This window comes from Neoarius graeffei, chromosome 12 (genome assembly GCF_027579695.1).
Source record: "Neoarius graeffei isolate fNeoGra1 chromosome 12, fNeoGra1.pri, whole genome shotgun sequence".
Taxonomy (NCBI): domain Eukaryota; kingdom Metazoa; phylum Chordata; class Actinopteri; order Siluriformes; family Ariidae; genus Neoarius; species Neoarius graeffei.
In genome coordinates this window covers 41347209-41359315 of record NC_083580.1, presented here as the reverse complement: position 1 = coordinate 41359315, position 12107 = coordinate 41347209, and the positions used below count along the sequence as shown (strand labels likewise).

The 12107-nt window shown below is 38.4% G+C and overlaps 1 protein-coding gene across 1 annotated transcript in view; it reads right to left on the bottom strand.

Annotated features, from left to right (window-relative positions):
• nsg2 (neuronal vesicle trafficking associated 2) overlaps positions 1 to 10029 on the bottom strand; it is a 154090-nt gene extending 144061 nt beyond the window's left edge. Inside the window, exons 1-3 of the mRNA XM_060935035.1 lie at positions 9942 to 10029; positions 9385 to 9543; positions 968 to 1087 (exon numbers count right to left, since the gene is read on the bottom strand). Coding sequence (XP_060791018.1) covers positions 968 to 1087; positions 9385 to 9513 — 249 coding nt within the window. The 5' untranslated portion in view covers positions 9514 to 9543; positions 9942 to 10029. The remainder of the gene's footprint in view (positions 1 to 967; positions 1088 to 9384; positions 9544 to 9941) is intronic.
• Between the last annotated feature and the right edge of the window lie 2078 nt (positions 10030 to 12107).

The window sequence follows — 12107 nt, the reverse complement described above, 5'->3', positions numbered from 1 at the left end:
ACCGGGGACCCTGGAGTTGTAAGGTGGTCATGCGGGCCACTGGGCCATCAAAGTTCAATTTATGTTTAATTTCATTTATTCTAGGTACTGTGCAACCTATGTTTCCATACATATTTAAATTTTTGTTGATTGTTAGGACAGAAGAAGGTAGTGCATGATGAAAGCAAAACTACATCCACTCATTTGCTTTTATTTGTTTTTACTCAGGGGTGACACAGTGGTGCAGTGGATAGCACCATCACATAACTACAAGAAGGTTCTTGAGTTCGAACATTACCGCCTGCCTGGGGCCATTCTGTGTGGAGTTTGCATGTTCTCCCGGTGCACTCCGGTTTCTTCCCATAGTCCAAAGACATGGATTAGGTCAACTGGCTCTCAATTGGCCATAGGTGTGAATATGAGTATGAATGTTTGGTTGTTTCTGTGTCAACACTGATGGACTGGTGACCTGCCCATAGTGTACCCTGACCCTCACCTGAAGTCAGCTGGGACTGGCTCCAGCTTCCCCCACAACCCTGATGGATAATTGGCATACATAATAGATGGATGGATGTTTTTATTCATATTCTTAGAATTTTATTCTTAAAATGATTATAACTATTACAGTTTTTAATTTAGTAAAGACTGGCATTAAGGATTTACAGTGACGTTTAATCTTTTGTGGATAGTCTGCAAGACAGGATAGTTCTATCACACGTTATAGCAGCAATAAATAATCAATCATTCCTTCACAAGCCTCTCTTTTTTCCTCACTCTTTAAGTGACTAAGACAAACACAGATTATCGAGTTATGGAGAAACCAGAAAAGTCCTAAAAACTTATTAACCCTTGATATTCATATACATAATCTAACACATATACTAATTGTGGGTTGACAAGCAGTGCTGCTGTGTATTGAAGGATAAACAATTAATTAAAGCTATTTGTTTGGTCCAAAAGAACTCATGTTAAGAGAATTAAGCCATACCTTCAATCTCTCTGACACCCCATCAGTGAAACTTATGGTGTACTCCTCCACTTTAGGCACCTTCATCTTGGCCTTGTTTTTCTGCTCCGTCTGGTATTCAGTTCGTGTCTTTATTACTACCTGCACAAAAAGTGGGTAAACATGGTATAAAACACACATAAAATGTACAAAATAAACTGCAGAAAAGCCTTTTTTCATGATCATGAAAAATTGACTACAAAGCACTTCTCTAAGTACAATTTTTGAATCTCACTGTAATCGCATTTAGCTTGCTCTTGTTTTTAAAATTATTGGTAATGCTCAACATCCCCTGGCGATTCTAAATTACAGCAGTTCAACCCATTTTTTCCTCCCAGTCTCAACTCTACACCGTCAGTCTCAGGAGTGAATAACCCTTTTCCTTTCAATGTGTGCCACACATCTTCATTTTTCACAAGTGAACTATAGCTTGAGTAATCTACAATTAAAAACATCCTGGCTGATTACAGTGGGGTTGCTCAAATTCAGGGAGGGACACACACACACACACACACACGCACACACGCACACACACACACCTCCCCTTCACTTGACCTTCTCTTACAAATTTCCCTAATCCCTAAAACCCTAAAAGACAGTTTGCCAATTAAATTCTAAAACACATGTATCAAGACCCATGGGCCAAACATGAGCTTCTGCCTTGTTTCATTTGGCCTGTGCAAACTTGTGATCACCACAGTTGCAGCCCTCATTTGCCAGGGATGGTGTGGTGCCAAAGAGGTATAAGGGGCATATGCCCTCCTGGTGTGAGGTCAAAATATTTCAACCAGTTGCAATTGGGCAGTCCATCTTGCTCTTGCAATCACTTCTGCTAAATGAGGGGAAGTTGGATGCTCTGAAAGTTTGCCTTGGGTTGAAAACTAACTAACAGAAAGTGGATGGTTAAAAAAAAAGAGTGGCTGGTGTGTATATATATATATATATATATATATATATATATATATATATATATATATATATATATATATATATATATATATATATATATCACCTGCCACTGTGGCTGGTGGACTCCAAAATCTACCAGCCACTCTTTTTTTATTTAACCATCCATTTTCTGGTTTTCACTGAAAGTGTGTAACTATATGTGAAAAATAAAACAGTAAGAGCTACAATATTCAAGCATGATTATTTAGGTAAATAGACTAGTTTATTTCATAAGTTAAACATTTAAACTCAAGGAAAATACTGGCATTCTCTCTCACTCTCTCTCTCCCACCCACCCACCCTCGTGTGAACATTTGATGAATTAGGCAAAAAACACCCACATACACACACCTAACCATTCATGGGACTCCCCGCTGTTGGCTTTTCTTCACTTCTCATAAATAAATAAATACAACCTTCACTTCTTTGGCCTGTGTCTCCTGGGAGGTTGTCTCTTCAGACTCCTAACCCCTACAATGCAACTTTTCATTCTTTTTTCGCTGCAACACAAGCCTAGGCTGCTTGACCTGAGGTAATTTTCTTTAACCGTCAGTCAGTAGTTAGCATTCTATGCTCAAGTTGCCACATCAAATCCCAAGTCTTCTTGTTTCACCCAGACACTTTGAATAATGAGGAGACAATCTCCTCATTAAAGTGTCCAAGGAGACTCATGATTCAATATGCGTTGTGGAAGGTCACAAATATTTCTGCTATAACTGCATTATTTCTTTGGATATGTTACTTTTATTTACCAACCACTGTGACTGATGGGTTGAGTAAATTTACACACCACTATGCAAAATCACCCACATTTGGCAGGTAGTGGGTGCTAATTTCAACTCTGCTCTGTGGTGACCTTTGGGCAGGGAGTACTATTGATATTAAGGAATCTTTATGGCAATATTGCAGAATATCTGTGTAAAAAGGGCTATGGACTCTTCTCGTTAACATGGTAAACATGACCCTGGGCACCATTGAAGGCACCATTAGATGAGACAGTAGCCATCCACTTCAGACAAACTGCTTATTTCCCATTGGGAAAATACACAGGGTGCTCCCATATCTAAGCAGAGACTGGCCCAATGGACAGTGTACATTATCACCTTGGGCTATACAACGGATGGGTGCCCAGCCCTTACTGTGAAATGTCACTCCATGAGGAGCATCTCCAACAAACCTGCCTTAAGTTATTTAGGGATGTGCCAGTCCAGGAAATCTGTGCATTCTCCTTTATCTTAAAGATTAGCACCTTTCAAGTCAGTAATAAGAACAATCTTGCTCCTCGTAACATTGTCAGTACACATTGTCCAGGTTAATTATAAAATAAATAAAATAATCATCAAAATAAAATTAAAAGGGGGGGGGGGGGGGGGGGCTGAAGGTTAGAGGAGCAGCCTTGGGCCCAAAGGGTCACAGGTTTGATTGCCAAGACTGGCAGCAAAAATTTCACTGTATGCATGATAAATAAAGGCTGCTTCTTCTTTTTAAGGTGATACATCATTAACCTTATTCACAGTGAAACATTCTGTTGAATTTATTTAGCTCAAATAAACTCAAAATTTAAGTTACCCAGTGTTGGCTAGATGTCGTCATTACCGTGGAATGTGTTGATGTAATATATTAATCTGCTAGGGATAATGTGGTTCAAAAATCTTTAACTGTGGTAGAAGGCTTTGCATTTACAGAAAAATCACACTGTAGTTATTTGAAGATTATTTACTTTTACATTATTTTATTCATTTATCCTTAATGTTTATTATCTCTTAACTGCATAATTACTTAGTCAAATTTTTCATCCACTATGTGCACACATGGCTGGGTTACCAGTCCATCCAAATCCCATCAGATAAGATTTCTCAAGATCAAGAGAAATTTCAAATCCGCATCATTGTGAGCATACTCTATCTCATGACTGTTCTGCTACAATGGGTTTAGGAAATGAGGATATTTCCAGGACACCATTTTAATCTCGTTGCCTTGGCAAATAATGCCCAATTTATTTTCCCTAGATTGTTTTTATATGCATGACTAAAGGCAATCACAGCGCTTATGTTGCCTTCTAGATGTGTCCCTTATAATAACTGTAGAATGAGTTGGTCTGTTCTCACAAAATGTTTATGATCTATAAACAGAAATGTTTCAAATCCAGGAAGACCGAAGAGTTTTTTTGTTGTCTGTATACATGTTTACAGAAGCATTGAAATCCTAAGTATGCATACATAATCCTAAAACCATAGATCTGACAGTTCAGTTGCACATACAAAGCAGGCGTTATCAGAATTTGACACAAATTGAGTATTTTGCCATCCTTTAAGAAAATTAGCATTACAATAAACATAATAACTACAAACGTGTGACATCTTGGTCTTAAACGTATGGGTATGCTGTTTTAATATCTAGTTTTATTGTAACACGATATTTATTCTCTTCTAGAGAGATCCTGGACCACATTTTCATGCAGACCGTTTCGGCAAAGTTTAAAAGCAGAGGCTAAGATGGCCATTGCAAAACACATTGCGACAGTAAAGCATTTACCACTTCATAATGTTGCCATTCATTCTCACAACACTTTAAACATGTTTAGAGACTGAAGACACCAAGTGATGAAGTGTTTCAGGTGTTATTTTGTCCCATTCTTCCTGCAAACCAATCTTAAGGTGTGCAAGAGTATGGGGTAGTCACTGTCATACTTTTTGTTTCAAAATTCACCACACACTTTCTTTTGGGAACAGAGGGGACAGGCAGGCTCTTCTTCCACAGCCACGCCTTTGTAATGTGTGCAGAATGTAGTTTTGCACTGTCTTGCTGAAATATCCCTAGAAAAGATGTCATCTTGAAGGCAGTATATGTTGCTCCAAAACCTCAATGTACTTTTCTGCATTAAATGCTGCCATCACAGAAGTGCAAGTTATTTTTGCCAAGGGCACTGACAACGCCATACCATGACAGATCCTGGCTTTTGGATCTGTTGCTGGTAACAGTCTGGATGGTCCTTTTCATCTCTGGTCTGGAGTACACGGTATCCACTTCTTCCAAAAAGGACCTGGAATATTGATTCGTCTGACCACAATACACATTTCCACTGTGTGATGGTCCATTCCAGATGCCTCTGAGCCGAGAGAAGATGACAGTACTTCTGGACACAGTTAACTAAAGCTTAATTTTTTTGCACAGTTAAGTTTTAACTGGCATTTGTGGATGTAATGCCATACTGTACTTGACAAAAGGTTTGCCAAAGTAATCCAGAGCTCATGTATTTATATCAGCTACAGATGAATGAATGTTTTTGACGCAGTGCCATCTGAGGGATCATAGATTACAAGTGTTCAACTTAGGCTTGCGCCCTTGCCCTTTACGCACCAAAATTCGTCCAGACTCCTTGAAATGTTTAATGATGATATGCACTGTAGAGGGTGAAATAGCCACATCTTTATCATTATTTGAAGAACGTTGTTTAAAAACAATTCAATAATTTTATCATGCATTTGTTGACAAACGAGATCCTCGGCCCATCTTTGCTCCTCAAAGACTAGGCCTTTCCTGGATACTGATTTTGTACCACATCACAATTGCAATCACATGTTTCTAATCACATCATTATTTAATTGTTTTACCTCATTACTAGCCATTGCCATCATCTTAACGTTTTTATTTTTTATTTTTTATTTTTTTTTTGGGGGGGGGATGTGTTGCAGACCTGAAACGTAGGAATGGATGTATATTAACAAATGAAATGAAATGAAGTTAACCAGATAAACATGAAATATATCATATTCTCTGCAATGAAATACAAGTCAAAGTAAATTTCAAAATCACTGCTTTCTGATTTTATTTGCATTTTATTTGGGGTTTTGTGTGTGTGTGTGTGTGTGTGTGTGTGTGTGTGTGTGTGTGTGTGTGTGTGTGTGTGTGTGTAAAATGAATTTACAGGAGTGGCATACAAAGAACAAGTCTGCAAAAAAATAAGAAAATAAACACTTTTCTTTATTGGTTTTGGTATACCCTATTGCTCCCCCCATTTTTCCCTGTTGCTTTGTCGGTTGCTTGAGTAGCCAAGCTGTCAATCAGCTGGCTTTGGGCAGGCCTTCCGTACCTGCTGAGTAGTCAGTTCCTGCATGCAGGTACATGAATCCTGCTTTGCAGTGTGAATATGGTAGCACTTTCAATCAGGGAGGGAAGGAGAGAATTTGGTTTCTCTGTGTGTATGCTGGCCATTATATGGTCTTATTCGTTTACCGTTTGAGACTTTTTTATGGCAATCCTATGACAGTGTTCATTTTTCCTCTCATTGTTTTTCCATTGAAAATTACTAAATGGAAATGAGTAATTATTTCCGTCCATGTAAATGGTAGTGCAGGGGATTGTGTCACCACTTCAGAGCTTGAAGATTGTTGGTTTGATCCTCAGCTAGGGTGAGCACTTCATAATAAATTAATTAATTAATATAAAAATTAAAAAAAACCTGCGTAAATGCAACCCAGTTTATTCACATACAACCAATGTACACATTTAAATCAGATCAATTCAAAGATCTTTTAAGTGTGTAATTTCATAATGAAGACTAATTTCAGGATTTACTGGCTGTAGTGAATACATCATGGCCCGAAACAAGTGTCCTGAATCAAACCTAGCAACATATCTGAAAACAGAAATGACCATCTGTTCAGGAACACTACAGTATCCATGACAGTACTTGTAGACTGAATTGCCTTCTCAAGTGATGAGCAGCTATTTGGAAAATGTATAGCAGTCAGAAACAAGCAGATACTGTGCATAGATAGCCAGATGTACTTTATTGATCCACAAGAGTAAACGTGGAAAAAAATTAAAGGAAACTCCACACAGTCACCCAAGCACAGGCTCGAAGTCCACAATTTCAGCACTGAAAAAGGGAATGCTGAAGTGCTTCCACTGTGCCATCTATCAATAGCTGACCGTGTGGAGATGATACTGCAAAGATTGATTCAGGACACTCGTTTGGGGCTACAATGTCATCATTACAACCATTAAATCCTGAAATTAGTGTCTGTTATAAAATTACACTGAAAATGATTCATACAATTGACCCGATTTAAATGTGTACATTGGCTATAAAATTATGTGGATGAACCAAGTTGCATTTACTTTTTTGTTTTTGTACAACCGGCATGATTTGATAGCGTACTGGAATAAAAGCAAAATTTTTATTATTAAGCGCTCACCCAAGCTGAGGATCAAACCAGTAATCGTCAAGCTTGGAGGCAGTGACACCATCCACTACGCTACCCAGCCATTTACAGAGGAATAAATAAAGAATAACTTTTTCCTCACATAAATTTTACATGGAAAAATAATGTGAGAAAAACAGAACACTGTCATAGGAGTGCCATAAAAAAAATATTAAAACTGTAAAAGAATAAGACCAGATAATGGCCAGCATAAACACAGAGGAAACAAATCATCTCTTTCCCTCCCTGATTCAAACCGCTATCACGTTCACACTGCGCAAAGCAGGATGTGTGTGTGTGTAGGAATTAACTATTCAGCCTGGGCAGGAAGGTCCGCCCAAACCCAGCTGACTGGTAGCTTGGCCACTCAAACAAACGAAAAAGCAATTGGAAAAAAAATAGGGAAAAATAAAAAGCAATAGGGAGTAGCAAAATCAATTAAAAAAAGCATTTATTTTCATATTATTTTATCTTTATTTCTGCATTTATTTTCTTATTCTTTTGCAGATTTGTTCTTTTTAATAGCACTCTTGTGACTGTGTACACACACGCACGCACACACACACACACACACACACACACACACACACATATATATATATATATATATATATATATATATATATATATATATATATATATATACTCTTTAAAAACAGATGTTCAACAGAAGAATCACACTGTGCAATTTTGTTTAAATACTGCGTTTCTTCTTCTTTGTTTTCTTTTTAAGAGTGCCAATCGTTCTGCAGTTGACTTGCTGACTTTAGGGCTGCAGTTGATTTGCTGACTTTAGGGCTGCAGTTGACTTGCTGACTTTGGGACTGCGGTTGTCGTGAACAGTTTTGCGCTCGGGTTTCCGTCGGTGGGGGGTTTATAGCATCAACAAAGCTGACTTTATGTTAGGACTGTTAATGTTATAGTCATGTTGTCTGTTGTTGCCCAGGTGAGGATGGGTTCCCTTTTGGGTCTGGTTCCTCTCGGGGTTTCTTCCTCATGTCGTCTGAGGGAGATTTTCCTTGCCACCGTCGCCACAGGCTTGCTCATTGGGGATAGAGTAGGGATAAAATTAGCTCATATTTTAAGTCGTTCAAATTCTGTAAAGCTGCTTTGCGACAATGTTTATTGTTAAAAGCGCTATACAAATAAACTTGACTTGACTGTACCTGATGATTGTTAAGAATATTGCTAAATGACCATTAATGCAGCATGTTGTCAAAAAATCAGAATAATTTGTTCATTCATTCCTTTCGATATCATAGTCTCTTTAAAAACATGGTAAGCTGTGGAACGTTTCACAATGCATACTGCTTTTTGTCAAAACAGAAACATAAAACAAACTTTAGAGAACTACAAAAAATTAAATAAGTGTGAATTGTCTAAGAAATAATGAAAATGACTCTCTTCAAGACCTATAATGCATCAAGAAGGATCATAAACATCCTATGGTAGATATGTGGAAGTGGAGATTTTGTAATTTTGTATTGCTCATGGTGCAGAATAACAATACATTATTAGAGCAATAATAATTATGTCTGTGTACATATGGAGGGTGTGACAAGGCAGGTGCATGCCCTGATTGTGCTTTTCTCAGAGAACCACAAATGAACCAAAATGCAATTTGGCAAAGGCTTTAAAACATTTTTTATTTTATTTTTTTTTTATTTAGGTTTGAGTTAGCAATCTGCCCTCTTTAAATCTTTGACCATGTTTGCTGACCTGTGTTCCCTGCCATGTTGAGCTTAATATGAAATAAAGAGCAACACATATGGCATATCATTCATTCATCTTCAGTAACCACTTTATCCTTTTTTGGTTTGTGGTGGATCTGGAGTGTATTCTAGGAACACTGGTTGTAAGGCAGGAATACACTCAGGAAGGGACAAGTTGCAGCTCACCACCATGAGGCATGTCAACATGCACAACTATAAAAGTCACCAGCTGCCGAGTCTTACATGTGAATGTGGTCAAGGTATGGAAAGGAATGTGGCAATATGCTTCACTAAAATGTTTTAACAGAAATCACGTCAAGTCTTCAGATGACACAGAGAGCATAACCAGCATGTTTTCATAAACAGCTCAACTTAATTATACTTCTCAGTCAAAATGATTGCCTTTGAAACATCCCAATGATACCATCTTGCTGGCAAGAGCTAGGGTGAAGAAGCCATTAGTGTGATATGTTGGAAGATCTGATGAGTGTTTCTGTAAGATGATGGCTGTCAGAACAGAAATGTCCCTTACCTTGTCTGGCGCTTGGCACTGAAGATTACTAACATCCAAGGGCGTGATAAGGGGAACAGTTTGAAATCCATCTTCAGTGGTCACCGCTTTAATCCCTTTGTCCTGTAGACTACTCCCAAGTTTAACCATCTTAATCCAATTATTTCTCTTTTCACCTGCCTATAAAAGTAATCATTTTGGCAGCATGGTTAGGATTAGATTTTGTAAAAGCTATACCGATGTTATTGATGTATTTACCACCCATCAAGTAAGAACACACACAAGAAAATCTTCATGTCTACATGTTTTTTTTTTTTTAATCAGACATAATGAATCTTTATATTTTCGGCTACAAATAAAACGTTTGTAGGAAAATACGAAACGCATGCCTTGTTTTAAAATATGCTCAGAAACCAAAGAACGCAGTGACGGTTTTGTGTTGCTCAGGTAGCCGAATATAAACACAACCGACAGACTAAAAAATAAATCGCACCTTTTAGGTTTCCTTATCAGTCACAACACTGTAGACTATCTCACGCTGAAATATACAAAACGCTATTAAATATTTCCACACTCACCAAAAATCAGTCGTCTTTTTGTTGAATGCAGTCGGGCGGAGACCGATATGCACAGATGTTTAGAGGAAGGAGGCAGTATGGAGGAGGTAAAAGACGGCGCTCTGGGGAAACGCTCCAGCTGCGCAGCGTCTATTCAGCAGCTCGCGCATAACCGAGGCGACGCCGCTAGAGGGATCCAGAGGAAAGCGAGAATGCTGTCTGTGTCCAAGTGCTCGCTTAATCGGATGTAGTGAAAACACGAGGGCGAGCTTGTTATTTTTGTTATACTGTTCAGTACAATAATAGTATGCGATCTGGGACGTGGCAAAAGAAAGATGATAAACTCTGATAACTTAATTCAGCGGATGAATGTTTTAGGAAACTAAATACAGTATGCGAACGAGGGCGTTTAGTGTTGTTCTTGTGTAACACACCGAGTTTATTTCTTACTAGAAACTTGGCAATAAATGAGGAAGAATATTAAACAGTGCATGCAGAGATATTCACCTCCAGCACACTGACAGCTCGGTATTACTCAGTGCCCATTCGCCACCTCGTGGAAGATCAATAACACTGCAGATGGGACACGTTCAGCAACTGGTTTTGCCAGTGTACCTATAACACTGGGGAACACAATTTTTGTTGAGTTAGGTCTGACAGCTGTTTTTAACTAATTTTTGGGTGCGGAATCCAAAACTGATCTGTTTTTCTCTATCACGTCGTTTTTGAACGACTGCAATGTTTATTTAACACTTATGTTTTTACAAAGGATATGGCTACTGTAATTATAATTGTGTGCAAGAAGAAGAAGAAACCTTTATTCGTCACATGCACACTTCAAGCACAGTGAAATTCATCCTCTGCATTTAACCCATCTGAAGCAGTGAACACACGCACACAGAGCAGTAGGCAGCCACACCAGAGCGCCTGGGGAGCAGTCAGGGGTTCGGTACCTTGCTCAAGGGCACCTCAGCCCAAGGCCACCCCACGTCAACCTAACTAATAATTATAATTGTTAATTAATACAAATTTAATAATAATTTATTATTAAATTTGCATTAACAATTATAATTATTATTACAACAATTGTTAAGCAATTTATTGTTATATAAAAGTACTTTACACATCTTTCAATGAATTTATTTTATAAATCATGATTTATTTATTTAATATACATGTATTTATCAAAAGTGAGGTGATGTTGGGTGCGAGAGGTTTTTGCATGACCCAATAAAAATAACTTCAAAAAAGTAATATATGAGTAAAAGTTCACCAAATGCAACATCAGGAAAGTAGAAATTTTGAAAACACTTTCACAGTCATAACCCTACTCCCCGTGTCTGCGTGGGTTTCCTCCGGGTGCTCCGGTTTCCCCCACAATCCAAAAACATGCAGTTAGGTTGATGTGGGGCAGCCTTGGGCTGAGGTGCCCTTGAGCAAGGTACCGAACCCCTGACTGCTCCCCGGGCGCTTTGGGCTGCCCACTGCTCTGGGTGTGTGTGCGTGTGTTCACTGCTTCAGATGGGTTAAATGCAGAGGATGAATTTCACTGTGCTTGAAGTGTGCATGTGATGAATAAAGGTTTCTTCTTCTAAAATATAAATAAAGAAAACTACATCCTTAATTACAATAATAATATATAAAATCTTAAGGAACTAGTTATTACATTTTTCTCTCTTTTTTCTGATTTTTTTTTTAAAACAGTGTCTCTGTCTAGTTATTTCTGTTAGAGTCTGAATGTCTTGAACTCTGGCCACCCACTGGACAGTTGTAGTACTGTGGGTGTGTTGACAGTGTGTTTGTTTTGATGTCCCATGTGCCCTTTGTTTTGGTCTCCTGCCACGCCCCCTCATGCCTCACCTTTGTCACCTGACTCAATCACCATTGTAATCAGTGTCAGCTGTTTCCTGTTTAATTCTGTGTGCTGGACTGCTACTTAAGCTCTGTCATTTCTCTGCTCTGTCTCTGATCACCTGACCTTGACTCTGATGTTTGTGAACCTGTTTCTGCCTGTGAAGATTATCCTATTTGTCCGTGAGTAACCAGTGGAATCTGGAATTCTGCTTGGAACCTTTGAGTTTTTGTTTTTATGGATTTTTGTGGACTGCCTCAATGACTTTTTGAATCTGAAAGTACTACTACTAACCTCTGTGCTTTGCTGGATTTTTGTTGGATTTTTGTAAACTG